This window comes from Psammomys obesus, unplaced genomic scaffold (assembly GCF_907164565.1).
Source record: "Psammomys obesus unplaced genomic scaffold, mPsaObe1.curated_primary_1811, whole genome shotgun sequence".
Classification (NCBI taxonomy): Eukaryota; Metazoa; Chordata; class Mammalia; order Rodentia; family Muridae; genus Psammomys; species Psammomys obesus.
The window spans coordinates 16,485,206-16,501,288 of record NW_026585504.1 but is presented as its reverse complement, the minus strand read 5'-3'; the positions used below and the strand labels follow the sequence as shown (position 1 = coordinate 16,501,288).

Here is a 16,083-nt window from a genome sequence, read left to right as displayed (position 1 = left end):
CTGCGACAAAGCCCTTCCTCCCCAGCAACTGCACAACCATGTTGTTTTCCCAGCATACCATATGGGCATCGCTATGCCAGGGGCTGTGGAAACCCAGAATATCCAGAGAGGGGTTGACATCCACTAGTTTCTGCTCCCAGTATCTGTAGAGTGAACAGCTGGAGGATTTGCAATTGACAGAGGAAAACATGGTCCTTGGCACCAAGATCTACTACATGAAACTACTTTAGGTAAGCAATGGGGACATTCATGGTGGGGGGAGTTAACAGCATGAAAAGACTTCCTTTTTTAAGAACCTCGGTTCTGTTGCCGGCCCCATGTGGAAGTTCACAGAGTTACCCCAGTTCCTGGAGGACCCACTGTCCTGGATGGTCTCAACAGGCACACACATGTACGGGCACTCATACATGTAACCTTCTTTTACTTTTTTTTTTTTTTTTTTAATTTAAAATTTTGAGACAGGGTTTCTCTGTGTAGTCTTGGCTGTCCTGAGACTCACTCTGTAGACCAGGCTGGCCTCAAACTCAAAGATCTGCCTGACTCTGCCTCCCAAGTGCTGGGACTAAAGGCATGCGCCACCACCGCCTGGGAAATCTTTTAGACTCTAAGATATGTTGTATGGGTAGGGGTAGGGGTGTGTCTCTGTGAGTAGATGCCATCTTCACACAGGTGCTTGAGGAAGCCAGAAGTGGGCTTCAGAGCCCCTGCAGATGGAGTTACCGGAGGCTGTGAGTCTTGAGATGTGGGAATTGAACTCCAGTTCTCCGAAAAAGTAGCAAGTGATCTTAACTGTTGGGCCATCTCTCTTGTCCTCCTTTTTTTATGGGGGGGGGGAGCACAAATAGGACAAATCCTGCCAGATGTCGTGATTTCTCTCTGTAATCCCGGCACTAGGAAGTGAGGCAGAAGAACGTGACTTCCAGGCCGGAACCAACGACGCCTATCGAGGCCTTGCCTTGTAAATAAATTAATTCGAAGAAAAACAGGACCGACGAACGTCGATGTCCTGTAGACACCTGCTATGTAGAGGGTGGCCTGAGTGTTTTTCACTAAGGAAAAGCAATGAGCTTGGCATCAAGGTGTCTACTCTTCTGTGGGAGCCACTAACTGAGCCCTTCAGTGGGCTGGGGAAGAGGGGTCAACGACTCACTGGGAATCTGGTTCCCCCTCTTGGGGTAGGAGAGTAAACCTGAGATTCAGGGGAGGGGGCAGCTTACCAATAAAAGGTGAAGAGTTCAAAAGGAAAGGTTAATACAAAATGAGGGAGAGGCTCCAACAAAGGGGAATGCACTCCTCCAGTGGGTGAAACAGGGAAGCCAGGATACCAGGAATCACCTGTTGGTCAACTCCGGCAGAGCGGAGGGCTGTCCTGAGCCGCGCCACTGCCGCACGCATCCCGGAGGCTGGTTTTCACAAACGCGGCCTACGGAGCTTCGGGGTTCTCTTCCTGCCGGGAAATGATGTCCCGAGGGCAGGCCACGGGCGGCGAAATCGTTTGCATAAGCTTCCCCCGACGTGCCTCTTCCAAACCCTTCTCAAAAGCCTCCATCCAGCCAAAGGCAGGGAATACCGGCTCTAACCGGAAAGGGAGGCCAGAGGCAGCCGCACCTGCGCCACCTCGCAGCGGCGTCGCAGCCCAGCGTGGGCTTTCGGGATGCCCTCCTGGTGCTCCTGGTACCCAACGAGCTGGCCGGACTCCGTGGAGCCGGTGTAGGGCCGCCTCCAGGGCACGCGAGCCTCACCCACGCCGCCGGGCGTCCGGATACCAGCGGGTGCCGCGGTGGGGTCTGGGGTGGCGGAGCGGCCGGGCGGGTCCAGCCGGAAGTTCTGCTGGGCAAGGCGGGTGGGCGGGGCCGGCGGCGCAGGGGTTAATGTTCGCCCCGCCCCGGCCGCGCTGACTCAGTTTCACCAGAAACTGGAATCGGGGGAGGAGGAGGAGGAGGCAGCTAAACTTTCCGCGCACCCGGAGGAAGCCGGGCGGGATCTACGGCGGCTCCACCCCGCTCACCTGCACAGGTAGCCCGGGCGGGCGGGAGGCGGAGGCCCGGCGGGCTCCGAGCATGATCGGCGGCCGCCTGTCCGGTGCCGGGGTCCGCGAGCCCCCGAGCCGTGCCCTGCCCGACGTCGGCGGCCCGGTGCTCGGAGTGTGCGTGGGCTGACCGGCCCGCGTGCGCCTCTCTGCCCGAGCTGATCAGGTGTGTCTCCCGTCCCCTCCCGTCTCAGGTCTCCAGCCCCGTCGGCACCCGGAGGCCCGCACTGTGAAGGTGACCCCCGCCCTGGGGAGGAGGGCGACGGCCCCCGGGGGCACGATGGCGCGCCGCGGCCTGGCGCGGGCCGGCATCTCGACGGTCGGCGTGTGGCTCCTGTGCGCGCTTGGTCTCCGGGGCACTGAGACCGGGGTGCCGTCTGCACCCCCTGAGTTTCCCGGGGGAGCCGCCTGCTTGAGCCGCTTTACCAGCGGGGTGCCGTCTTTTGTGCTCGACACGGAAGCTTCGGTCAGCAACGGGGCCACCTTCCTGGGCTCCCCGACCGTGCGCCGCGGCTGGGACTGCGTGCGTGCCTGCTGTACTACCCAGAACTGCAACCTGGCGCTGGTGGAGCTGCAGCCGGACGGCGGCGAGGACGCCATCTCCGCCTGCTTCCTCATGAACTGCCTGTACGAGCACAACTTCGTGTGCAAGTTCGCTCCGAAGGCGGGCTTCATCAACTATCTTACCCAGGACCTTTACCGCTCCTACCTCGAGCTGCGGACCCGAGGCTTTGGAGGTGAGGAGGGTTGTCGGCCCGAAGGGATGGGCAGGTTATGGAGTCTTGGCGAAGAGAACAATAACAGCAGAAAAGAAGTTGGGGAGGAGAGCTCTTTATCGACTGCCTTTGAAGCAGGCAGTATTTCATAAACAAAAGGAAGGAGGCGGGAGAGAGACGGCATCTTAGGGCCCGGCTTCTGGTTCCTGAGCTCAGGATGTTCAGAGTTGACTCTCTGAAGGCCTGGCTCGGGCTGTGCCTATGAGAGAAATGAGGTGGCTCTCTGGGTTTTCCTAGCTCTGTCGCTGATGGGCTGAGTCAGGGAATGTTGATGTGGCTAAGTGACTAGAAAGGCACCCTGGCCAAGTACTGTCCTGGGTACTTTGAGACCTTGACAAATGAACCTGACCGTGGTCTCCTCAAAGGCCAGGTTAGCGTCTCTCTCCTCGGATTAGATTGGCTTTTACAGCCAGGCCCCAGACAATAAAGAACAAAGTCAGGCAAAGGTTTTCCTCAGGGAAGGGGACCGTGCTGTGGGTACAGTCTCCTAGAGGCTCTCTCTTTGGTGAGGCCTGCCGGGGTGAGTCAACCTGCTGGTATGTGTATGTGGTAGGTGAGGGATGTCAGCTGCCCAGGCAGGTGTGTGTGTGTGCGCGCCTGTCCTCGTGAGCCAAGCAGGGCTGTCCCTGCTTAGGATGTGATAGCCTAGCTGTCTGTTCACCTTGTTTACTTCTGAGGATGGAGGCAAAGTGGGAACAGAGATCCTCCCTTTTGTCTCAGGACGGACTGCGCAGTCAGTTGTGAGCATGGCTGTGGCATGTGCTTCTTTATCATTCTCTGCCTGTTCTTTCTTGCCAGGAGTGGGTTACAGTCATAACTTCTGCTGGTCCTTCATATTTCACTCATGATGCAGGTTCCCCTCTCTGTCTCCAGTCTCTGGAAGAGGTGCTACTTGTATCTGCTTTTTAGAACAGGAAACTGCGCCTCCTGCGTTAAATTATTTGTCCATATCTGGTGAAGTGGCACACACTTTTAGCTCTAGAACTTTGGAGACAGAGACAAATGGGATCTGAGTCTGAGGCCAGCCTGGTCTACAGAGTGAGTTCCGGGGCATCCAGGGCTACACAGAGAAACCGTGTATTGAAAAACGAAAGAAGAAAATAATGAATTTCCCAGGGTAACATCCCTAAATGGTAAGCCTGGGGGCCTACTCCAAAAGTCCTATTGTGTTTCACATAGGACCACCTTTCTGTTAGAACCCTAGCACTCACATCTCATAACCCAGCAGCTAACAGAGCCAGAGTGAGTTCGGGGGACAGGACCAGTGCAGGCTCTCCGGCCTTTTTTCTGAGCTACTACCTATTGCAGACTAAGGGTCTGCTGTTCTCTCTAACCTGCCAACAGCTCTCCTTGGTCTCTGGGAACACCTGAGGTGGGGATTCTGGAAAGTGGGAGATGCCCTCTGTGGGCTAGGCTGGCCCGTGGAAGCTCACTTGGTCAGGGCCGGAGCCTGTTCCACAAGGAAGCAGCCTTAGTGTAGGTGGTGGGGACTCCTGTGGGATGTGGTGCCTTTCTACTCTGACAGAAGCTTGCCGGTGACCTGGTCCGGGGCCAGCACCTGAGTGTCTGGATCTGGGCCACTTGGGCTTATGGGCCAGCCTTCCTCTTTTGGAAACCCCCAGAAATGGCCCATGTGGCGTGAAATAGGATAGAGTGGGGATTTCCTGGAACATTTAAGGAGCTGGGTAGGGCTCAGGCTGTGTGCCCTTCAGGCCATTCTAGGCCACGTCAGGGTGCTGCTGTACTTGAGGGAGTAGGGGAGCTAAGTGTGTCAGTGGCCCCACTGTCCGCCAAGTCTGGCTGGTAGACTAGAGGGGATATGTCAGGATGCCTAAGCCATCGATTCCTGTGTTGATGGAAGGAATCCTTCCCAGAATGGGTGGTTTCGATCCCTTTTCCCAGCTTGTGGCCAGGACAGGCCAGATCCCAGGCCAGTAACTCGGTCCTTCTTGTACCTGTGCCCCTCCACCACGGCCTGTTGGCTTAGGAGATGGAATCTGCATTTGCCTGGTTACATCCTGAGGCCTGGTTTTATTGCCCTTCCAGCCCTTTGCTCTCTTGAGGGTAAGGAAGAAGGGAGTGGTGGCTAGGGTAGGGCATTTACCCCTTGGTCTCTGAGCTTGGCACCTGTTCAGGAGGGTGGGGGGACTGCTCCTCCCCACCCTCTGCCTGTCACTTCCACTGAGGGGGGCTGGGACTAGACGGCTGTAGTGTGTTCATCTCCTTCCCCCTTTCCTACAGCTGGTAGTTTTTTCACAGTTACAACAGGTTCCTCCTGGCCCCGGCTTATCACGAAGGGTCTGGTGAGTCCAACCAAGCCCCTGGCCAGCCTTGTTCCAGGTGACCACTTTTTGTTCCTCTTTTGCCTTCTTGCTTCCCTACCCTTTTGTTCCCTGCTTTCTCTTCTTTCCTTTTTTTTTTTTTTTTCCTTTCTTTTACCCTAGCTCCAACCTTGAGCTTCCCTGTTAAGAAAGGCTTCTACCACCAAGCCACATCCCTGGCCTTTTTTATAAAACTTTGAGATGGGGTCCCATAAGGCCGACATTGAACTAGCTTGATAGCCCGTGTAGTTCCTGAACTTAGATCTTCCTGCCTCTGTCTTTTCAATGTTTGAAATTACAGACCCGTGACACTAGGCCCAGAAAACCCTGCCTCCTTTTTCCTAAGTCCCTGGAACCCAGTTCCCATTTTCTCAGATTGTAGGTCTCAGTACTATTTGGCCTATGTCCCTGCGAAACCTCTACTCTCCCATTCATTACCCTGTCACAAAGTCTCCTCGCTGTGACTCAGGCCCCTACAGCTGTCCTTATCGAGTTGCTCTTTGAGCACTTTTACGCTCTCCATAACCCTCTGTAGAGCCACCCTTGACACACTCCTACTTGGAGGCTTCACGCATGCATTTGGGCAGTGGCTTGCCAGCTGGAATTATTTACAATAATGATGACTAGGAAACGACTTTAGAGAATAATGTCCGCACATACTTTAGCTGAATACTGTGATGCCATTTGAATAATAATAAAATCATGCTGGCAAGACGGCCCAGTGGGTAAAGGTTCTTGCCACCAAGCCTGGCCACTTGGTTTGTTCTCCAGAGCCCATGCCATAGAGGGAGGGAATTGACCCCCAGAGGTTGTCCTCGGACCTCCACACACGTCCTTGACATGACTGTGCCCACACAGAAGCACAACATATACATACTAAACAAACAAACAAATGTAGTAATACAAATCCCTAAGGCCATATGGTTTAGGAAGGAAATGAATTTAAATACTTTCCCTCGGCCTGACAGGAGAGCACAGATCTGTGGGTTCAGCCCTGGGGAGGGTGAGTTTTTCAAGTCTGAAAGCTAGCCCTGGCTAGGTTACAGGCCAGTCAGGTTACACAGTGAGACCCTGTCTAAATGAGAGAGAGAGAAAAAAAATACTTTCTTTTTAGTAGATTCTCTTTCCTGATCCCCTTCCCCACTCTAGAGAAAACATGCCTGTAAGGAACCCTGAGTTTTTAAGGTTTGTTTGCTTTGTTTTGTTTTTATATTTGTTTGTATGTTCATTTGTCAGGGGGTGCTCTCTAGTCACGGAGGTCAGAGAGTAATGTACAGGAATCTGTTCTCTCTCCTCTTTGTGGGTCCTGGGGACCAAACTCAGGTCACGCTTGGTGGCAGATACCTTCCCCTGCCGAGCCATGTTACTGGCTCAGAGTGCCATTTTGGGTAGGGCGTGAGCAATGGAGAAAGACAGGCCTGGGTTCAAATCTCACTTTTAACATTTGAAAACTGAGTCATGGTGCTAGAGTTCATGGATAAGAACTGAGCCATGTCAATTTGCTCATCCAGTAAGAGTGAAAAATGCAGGCACAGCAGGGTGGCTATGAGGTGAAGTGAGTAGCCTAAATACTGCGTATTTTAGGTTTTCTGTGCCATGCACTGCACAGCAGGTGTGGTGATCACCACGGCCACCATGGCCACCATGGAAAAGCAGCCATAGGCAAAGTACAAGGAGGGGCAGGGCTTCCTTCCAGCTTACAAGTACCCCACCCCCACTCCGCTGCCAATCAAGGCCAGGGCCTTGTGCACGCCAGATGAAAGAGGACAGATAGCTAGCCTGATGATTGTCCACCCAGGCTAACCCCCTGGTGTAGCCTGCTGTGGTGTCCGGTACACACTCCCTGCATGCACCAATCTGCAGCTTTATTCCCTTTATTAGTGTATCTCTAAGTCTGTCGGTGAGAGAGGGAGGGAGGGAGGGAGAGAGAGAGAGAGAGAGAGAGAGAGTGTGTGTGTGTGTGTGTGTGTGTGTGTGTGTGTGTGTGTGTTTTGCTTCAAGTTCAGCTTCTCTGTGAGGAAACCACAACTTCTTTTCTTCATCTTCCTCTTCTGCTTGGCTCTGGGTCTTCCTTCCCCATTTCCAGAGCCTCTCGGGAGAAGCTGAAAGTGTCTGCCCACTGGTGTTTCTCTATTTCTTTACTTTCCTTGGCTGCCCTGTGACTCAGACCCCTGCTGTCACATCCTTCCTGCACCTCTGGCCCTTGTTCACCTGCCAGCCTTCTTGTGCCACAGAAACTCTTCCAGTCAGATGTTTCAGTGCTGGTGCCCGGAGCCGGAGCCGGAGCCTCGGGACCCTAGGCCCCTCCCGCAGGACTCCTGAAACTCATTATACATTACAGAGGTCAAGAGCTAGGGTAGCCAGGCTTCCGCAGCTCCTGTGCACTGCTTTCTCCCCGTATCACTGTTTGTCTAATGTTTGACGGGCACTCCTGGTGTTCCCAAGCACCCTGACATACATCCAGAAAACTCTAAGGTTTGTCCCTGCCCAGCCATGTCCTTACTGTCCACAGAGGTAGCCTTACAGCTTCCTAATTCCTTTTCAGTTTATTTGCTGTTGTTGTTAGTTACTTTAGAGTGTGTGCGTGTGTGGTGTATGTGTAGTTAGGTGTGCACCTATGGGGGTGGGGCGAGCAGAGGTGGACATCAAGTACCTTCCTCGGTTAGTCCCTGTTTTTTGTTGTTTTGAGACAGGGTCTCACTTTGTAGTCATCAGGCCTCAGACTCAAAGAGATCCACCTTTTTCTGTCTCTGGAGTGAATTTGCCACATCTGGCTCCATTCCCCCCCACCCTTTTTTAAGCTTTATTTATTTATTTATTTGCCTGCATGTATGTCTGTGTGAGGGTGCCAGATCCCCTGGGACTGGAGTTACAGACACTTGTGAGCTGCCATGCGGGTGCTGAGAATCGAACCTAGGTTCTCTGGAAGAGCAGCCAGTGTTCCCAACTGCTGAGGCATCTCTCCAGCCCTGGCTCTACCTTTCTCGAGACAGGGTCTTTTTCAGAGGACTCAGTTGCAGCCCACTGAGTCTGTGGCCAGCGAGCTCCAGGGATCATATTGTCTCTGCCTCTAGTGTGGGGGATTACACATGTGGAAAAACCACTAGGCCTCTTTTCACGTGGATGCCAGGGTTTGAGCTCAGAACCTCCTGCTTACATGACAGACACTTTACTAAGCCAACTCTTCAGCACAGTTTCTTGTGGTTTTCTTTCCTTTTCCTTTTTTTTTTTTTTTTCTTTTTTAACCATACTCTAAGCACATTAAGGGCTCACTGTGCTCTTAACTGGGTTAATAAGTCAGGTGATTGGTAACTTGCTCGTGGGGAATTATTTCACAGATATCCCCTGTTCTTCCCCATAATCAAGTTTAAAAAAAATGTTAAAAGTCTGTCTTCCCTTCTCTTGAAAGCTTCCATTTCCTCTGATGGCCCACCCTGCTACCTTCTCCGACTTGGTGTTTTGTTTTGGTTTGTTGGTTTGGTTTGGTTTTGGTTTTGAGACAGGATCATGCTCTGCAGTGTAAGCTGACATGGAACTCTGTGTAACAAAACTGGTCTTAAATTCGAGACCCTCTTGTCTCAGACTCTCAAGTGCAGGGGTTGCAAATGTGTGCCACCAAGTCACCATGTTTGGCTTTCCTGTTTCTTGTGTTTTAATGTATGTGTCATGAAATGTGGTGTGAATACACACGTGTGCATAGATGTGTGTGCGGAGGCCAGAGGACGATCTCGGGTGTCATTCCTTGGGGACCATCCATCTTTTTGTCTTTGCTTGAGAATGGATGTCTCACTAGTCTGGGGCTTCACATGTCGGCCAGGCTGGCCAGCCAGGGAGCCCCAGAGCGCCTCCTGTCTCTGCCTCCCCAGGGCTGGGGTGTGAGTGCTTGCCATTTCATCCAGCGTTTTGATATGGGTTCTGGGAATTGAACTCAAGTCCCTGTGCTCCTAAGGTAGTACTTTAGTCATAGAGCATTCTCCCTGTCCTTGTTTTGTTTCGAAGTGTCCTAACCATGACCCTGGTGGGGGAGATGTAGCCTGGCACATGTTAGTCGATAGCGTGGCACTTTGCCGCTTCGAGTTCTTACAATGGTGGTTATCCCTGATAATCTAGACGTCCTTCACATCACCACTTACACAAAGACCCTTTCCAAATACGTTCATATTCGTGGGGTCGAGGATGGGGTCTCTGTGCTTACGGCCCTGACGTGACCCTAACACTCAGATGAAGGCCGCCTCACGCTCAAGCTGTTGGGTCCAGCCAGGAAAGTTGTGGCTCCTGAAAACCCCTTGTAGTTGATGGCAGAGGCACCTTGTCCCATCGTCCCTCACCGTCCCTCACCCTGCCACACCAGGGCCATCTCTGTTGTTTCCCCTAGCACTCAGCATGGTCTGGGCTAGGGAGGAGCGACACCTTTTTGTTTGTTTGTTTGTTTGTTTTTCTTGTTGTGTATGAATGTATTTGTCACTAGTGTGTGTCTGTGCACCACTTGAGTGCCTGGTGCCCACAGAGGCCAGAAGAGGGCATCAGAAAACCTGCAACTGGAGTTATGGATGATCCTGAGCCACCATGTGGGTTTAAGGGCCTTTGCTCTTACTGAGCCATCTACCAGGACCACCCCACCCCCAAGTACCCATTTGTTTGTTTGTTTGTTTGTTTGTTTTTCAAAATCTAGTATTTTGCATCCTAGGCTGAATTCAGACTTGCTGTGTATCCTACGACAACTTTCTGATCCTCCTGCTTCCACCTCCTGAGTGCTGGGATCCCAGGCATGCCAGTCCTGGTTTTAGCTAGCACTAGGGAATCTAATCCAAGTGCTTGTCAATGCCAGGCAAGCAGTCTACCGGTGGGGCTCTATCTGCAAACCCAGAGGAATGATGCCTTTTTGGGTTTTGTTTTGTTTGTTTGTTTGATTGGTTGGTTTTTTTGAGACAGGGTTTCTCTGTAAAGCCTTGGCTGTCCTGGCCTTGAACTTACAGATATCTGCCTGCCTCTGCCTCCCAAGTGCTGGGATTAAAGGCATATGCCATCATTGCCGGGCTAAACGATGACTTTCTCATCACACACTTTTTTTTTTTTTTTTTTTTTTTTTGGTTTGGTTTGGCTTTTAAAGAAATTGTTGCTTGAACTTTTTTTAAGAAGTCAGCAGAAGTACCTGCCTATGGTAGAAAATTAAAAAACAGACTTTTCTCCCCTCCCCATCCCCATGTTTGCGCACACACATACCATTTCATTTTTTTCCTAAGTGAGATCAAATAGCACATAGTATTTAGTATTCAGTTATTTGCTACAGACAATATACTAGTGATAATGTGACTATGTAGAGAGCAAGGTACTGGCTTTGTTGAGAGCCCTCTTTGTGCCTCTGCGGGCTTCTGAGTCCTAGGATGGCTACCACCCTCTTGTTTACCAAGCAAGCCTTAGACTATCTATCCACTGACAGCCGATTTTACTTCCTGTCCCTCAGGGTCCCAGATCCCTCGAACCTGGGTGGGCATAGACTTGAAGGTACAGCGGCAGCAACCCCTGGTGCTGAGAGATGGAGACAACACAGACTGGCACCTGCTGCAAGGTGACAAAGATGCCAGAGTAGAGGTGAGACAGTGGGCTGGGTCCCTGGCCTTGCCCACAGCTTCCTGGGACTCCTTCCTGGGCTGTAGGCCAACCACTGGCTCATTTGGTGTTGGCTAGCGGAAAGATCAGGATTTGTTGGCTACTGAGTCCCCGTGCTCTCCCAGGGACCGGGTGTGTGGCCGGGAGGACCTGGGGTGGTCAGAGCATCAGGAAGTGTCCAAGCTTCATGATCGGTCTCGTGTGCAGAGAAAGCATCCGGATGAAGTGGAGCTGTGGGGACTGAAGGAAGGAACCTACATGTTCCAGCTGACAAGAACCGACCAGCCAGAGGACACAGCCAATCTGACCATCACCGTGCTAACTGCCAAGCAGACAGAAGGTGACTCGCAGTGGGCACGAGGCGCCCAGAGCTCCCCTCGCTGCGCTGCTGACCCTCTGGCCCTAACTCACAAGCTCTCCTCCGTCTAGATTACTGCCTCGCATCCTACAAGGTGGGCCGCTGCCGGGGTTCCTTCCCACGCTGGTACTACGACCCCAAGGAACAGATCTGCAAGAGTTTCACTTACGGAGGCTGCCTGGGCAACAAAAACAACTACCTGCGGGAAGAGGAGTGCATGCTGGCCTGCAAGGATGTCCAGGGTGGGTCTCTGAGAGGCAGCTTCGGGGCTCGGGTGGCTTTGCCCAGGGTGGGTGGTTTTTCTGGTCAGGGACGTGGGATGGGGGTGCCCGCATCTCATCTCATCATGGGTAGAGTCTGGCCACGTCACCCATAAATCCTGTTTTCTCCCCCAGGAATCTCACCTAAAAGGCATCATCCAGGTGGGTTTTACTTTTCTTTCCCTGTTTCCTCCCCCGTCTTGGTCTTCAGCCCATATGATGACCAGACCCATGAGTAATCTGCCTTTGCTCGGCCCCCTTCCCCCACCTCCCCAATAGTATACAAACACCTAGCCCTTCCAACTCCACAACTTCCTGTCAGGATCCACCCAGTTTACATACAGGAGGAGCTGGGGTTGGTGAAGAGTGGGCTCCTGATAGAGAGGGCCGAGGTCGATGATGGCCCCCTTGGTACCCGCTCTGTGCCTGAGCTTCGCTTCACCCTTCCCCAGTGTGCTCCGGAAGCTGCCATTCCACCCAGTTCCGCTGCAGCAATGGCTGCTGTATCGATGGCTTCCTGGAGTGTGATGACACCCCAGACTGCCCTGATGGCTCCGATGAGGCCACCTGTGAAAAATGTGAGCCGGGGAACAGGAGAAGGGGTGGGGAGCAGGTGGGGAGAGCCTCACAGCTCTCCTTTCTGCCTCTGGGTTCCCCATGTTGGGCCTCAGCCTCTGACCTTTCATCCCTGCAGACACCAGTGGCTTCGATGAGCTTCAGAGTATCCACTTCCTCAGTGACAAAGGTGAGTGTCTCCCCGTTCCTGTGTCAAGGCAGGTTCTGACGCCGCCAGCTCCACTGCTTCTAACCAGCAGCGTCCCAGGGGTTTGCTGTGTGTGCAGGCCCTGGCCACAGAGCCAGGACCTTCTCAGCTCTCCTGTTGAGCTCTCTTGGCTCATTTCCCAGACACCACTAGGCACCCGTTGTCTGATTACTTCATTACTGTAGCCTCGTTGAACATTATCACTGAATCCTGTGTGTTCGGGAAATAGTTCTGTCATCCATGTTAAGCCACCGGCACTTGACACCTCTGTCACCAGGGACTGAGGCTGGACTCAATGGTAGAGCACTCAACCTACATTGCAAGGAACTTTGTGTCTTACCACTACTGGGGGAAGAGAGGAAACAAACAAACAAACAAAAAACCCATGATGCAAATGTAACATCTATTAAAAATAAACATAATAGTCTGGTAATGATGGCTTAGGCCAGGAGGATCAGAAGTTCAAGGTCATCGTCTGCCAAATAGAGAATTCAAAGCCAGTCTGTGATACACAATGATATCCTCTATTAGAGAAAAAAATTGCCCAGGCATGATGGCACAGGCCTTTGATCCCTGACAGAGGCAGGCAGATCTCTGAGTTCAAGGCCAGTCTTGTCTATAGAGTGAGGTCCAGGACAGCCAGGGCTACAAAACAAAACTGTCTAAAACAACAATAACAACCAAGAAAAAAACCTTTAAGCTCACTGGGTCTCAACCTTCCTAATGCTGTGGCCCTTGAATGCAGTTCCTCGTGTTGTGACCCCAACCATAGAATTACTTTTGTTGCTACATCATAACTGTAATTTTGCTACCGTTATGGATCATAATGTACATACCTGTTTTCCCATGGTCTTAGGTGAAAGGTTACTTGACCCCCAAAGGGATAGCCACCCCGTAAGCGGGAAGCTTTCTTGCCAAAGGCCCACTCTTTTTGTTAAAAGTTTAAATCACTGGGTGGTAAGAGTCAGAGACCTTGACACAGGAAAGTTCCATTGAAAAGGAAAACTATGGGGCCAGCGAGGTGGTTTGATGGGATAAAGGCACCGGCTGTTGAGCCAGATGACCTCCTTTGGATCCCTGGAAGCCAGTATGTTGGAAGGAGAAAACCAGCTCCAGCGGTTGTCATCTGACCTCCCCTGTGCACTTGCACGTCATGGCACATGCACACACATACATACATACATACATACATACATACATACATACATACATAGCCAAATAAAAAGTAAAAAAATAACAAAAGTGTGTTTTTGAAACATGAGTCTGAGCAGCAGTTCTCTTGGCGCCCAATATTGCTGGCCAGTTTGTGGTCCTGGCCTTTGAAAGTACTACAGGTGGGCCTTAGGAAAGCCACAGCTGCCCTCAGCCTGGGGTGGGCTGTCACTGAGGGGGCGGCGGGGCGGCTCCGTGGGCTCACTCCCTCCCTTGCGTGCTCCCTTCCCGCAGGGTACTGTGCGGAACTGCCAGACACTGGGCTCTGCAAGGAGAACATCCCACGCTGGTATTACAACCCATTCAGTGAGCGCTGTGCCCGCTTCACCTATGGCGGTTGCTACGGCAACAAGAACAACTTTGAGGAGGAACAGCAGTGCCTTGAGTCCTGTCGAGGCGTCTCCAGTGAGCCGAGTGGCAGTGGCAGGGTGAAGGGGAAGATTTAGCTAGGCCTGCGGTGGCGTCACTCCTCTACTAAGTGACATCGGTGGCAGCAGGGGTGGGAGGCAGAGGGGCTGTGGCGCTGGGCAGCCGGGTCTGAGGGCTTCGTGCTGACTGGCTTCTCCGTGTCGCTTTGCAGAGAAGGATGTGTTTGGTCTTCGGAGGGAGAGCTCCGCCCCCAGCGTAGGTAAGCCCTGGTCTGTCCTGTCACCAGCCTGGACACATAGGTGTCCGCTCAGGAACTGGCTCAGGAATGCCCAAGCCATGTTGAGAAGGATCCTGAAGTTACCCAGAGTGCACCATTGAGTAGTGAGCCCTGGGATAGGTAAAGGGGGGAGGCGCAGTGAATTGCCTGCCGACTGTCAGCGGCCGGAGCCCCTTGGGGCGTCTGGAAGCTGCTGTTTATGGAGGTCTGAGTTGGGTGTCCATCTGCTTCTACACATGACATGTATGGCCTTGGTCCATGCCGTAGAGTGAGGGTAGTGGGCATCAGAACCAGACAGGCCTCGGGAACAGCACTCTGTCCTCCCCCAGGCTCTGTGGAGGTGGCCATTGCTGTGCTCCTGGTCATTTGCATCATAGTGGTCGTGGCCATCCTCAGCTACTGTTTCTTGAAGAACCAGAGAAAGGACTTCCGAAGTCACTACCAACCGCCCACCCCAGCCAGTTCCACCGTTTCCACCACCGAGGACACGGAACACCTGGTCTATAATCACACCACCCGGCCCCTCTGAGCCCGGGACTCGCCAGTCTCACCAGGTCCCCCTTGCAGAGACAGAGGCTAGAACCTGGGACCAGACTCTCCTGCCTCCCTCTCGGGCATACTTTGTCTCAGAAGCCACATCTCTGGGCCTCTCGGAGGAGCCTCAGCTGCACTCAGGCCAGTTCTGGAAAAGGCCCAAGAGCCTGGGAGGTGCAGAGCAGCCTTGAGCCAGGAGTGCTGTACATAGAAGGACCTGCTTGCCCAGGAGCCAGAGGAAGTTGGCACTTGGTGTCCTGTTCAGAGCTGCCTGTCCTCATCCAATGATGCTAGGCCCTAGAGTGGTGTCAGAGGCCGCTGGCTGACACTCTCCACAGCTGTCCTTCGGCTTTGCACAGTCCAACACTGAAGGATGTTTCGTTATAGTTCCTGCTGTAAATAATTGCTCAGGGGGACCAGGGCCATAGCTCAGTGGTAAAGCATGTGTGACCCCTGAGTGCTCTATACAGCACCACAAAAAATGAGATTAAAGGAAAAAATATAAACGTTTTTTTTTTTTTTTAGTTCGTTCCTTCCCCTGTCTCTCCACCCTTCCTGTTGTCTTTGCTTTTTTTTTTTTTTTTCCCAATGCTAAGATGTAAGACGTGTGTGTTAGGCAGGTGCTGGACCACTGAACTATTTCCTCTCCCTGTTCTGTGGGGTTGCTGGTGGGGGAGATCAGTCTGTCCTGTTCAACTGGTTCAGCCTCTGGCCACCCTGTTCAGCAGGTTTTCCAACCTCTCCTGAAACTGCCCTGGCTCCTCGGGTGGAGAAAAGTGTCACCTTTGACCACCAGAGTGGGGGCCATGGCAGTAGGGGTGGGTGTTGCTGTCACGGCTGTCACGGTTTTTTCGGTGCCCACCAACAGACCTACTCAGGTGGGGTGAGGCTGTTGGGGGCTTTGATCCCTGGTAGTCAGCTCCATGTTACCAGACACAGACCACCCCTGCCCATCCAAGAGCCTGTGGCCTTTTCGCAGACATGCAGCCCCTTCCCAGGCTCCTGCCGAGCAGCCACTACTTGAGGTAAGCCACTCCACCCTCTCCAGGGCTCCAGCCACTTGGGAGGTGCCAAAAGAGTCAGGCCTGATTGCAAAGAGCTCCCGTGTGCCGAGCGCTGCCAGCCCTCACACCACTGAACTGCCTTACGTGACACTCTTTGGCTTGGCACGTCATCATGGGGTGAGTGTTAATGGCATCCACAGGCCAGGAGGCTGACGGCGAGGCCCGAGTTCCCCAGGTCCAGAGCTGCTATGGTATGACTAGATCTGAACCGTGGTAGGGAAGTTCGGAGGTCCCATGTTCCAGGAGAGGTCGGGGACAGCCGTGGAGTTTCCCCAGCTGTGTCCTCTCCACAGATGCCCTCCGTGTGTCCCCGGTGCCTGTGTTTGTACCTGCCAATTTGGATTACCTCCCCCCTTGCCAGCACTCAGCTAAGCTCAGAACTGACCCAGGCGGCTGGCACTCCCTGTTCCACGCCCTGGGTTTGCCAACAGGACCCTGAGCACACACGGTATCCCTTCCTTTGTTTACCTATCTTGTCTCCCCGCTGGGTTGTGAGCTCCGGGAGTCGCA

The 16,083-nt window shown here is 53.0% G+C and overlaps 1 protein-coding gene across 1 annotated transcript; it reads left to right on the top strand.

The window, feature by feature from the left end:
• The first annotated feature begins 1,902 nt into the window (after positions 1-1,902).
• On the top strand, positions 1,903-15,015 carry Spint1 (serine peptidase inhibitor, Kunitz type 1). Its single transcript, XM_055595987.1, has 11 exons — positions 1,903-2,016; positions 2,224-2,766; positions 10,591-10,718; positions 10,944-11,076; positions 11,166-11,336; positions 11,490-11,516; positions 11,807-11,932; positions 12,049-12,099; positions 13,564-13,734; positions 13,910-13,957; positions 14,305-15,015. Exons 2-11 carry the CDS (start codon positions 2,310-2,312, stop codon positions 14,502-14,504), a joined length of 1,512 nt encoding a protein of 503 aa, XP_055451962.1. The 5' UTR covers positions 1,903-2,016; positions 2,224-2,309; the 3' UTR covers positions 14,505-15,015.
• Positions 15,016-16,083: the final 1,068 nt, after the last annotated feature.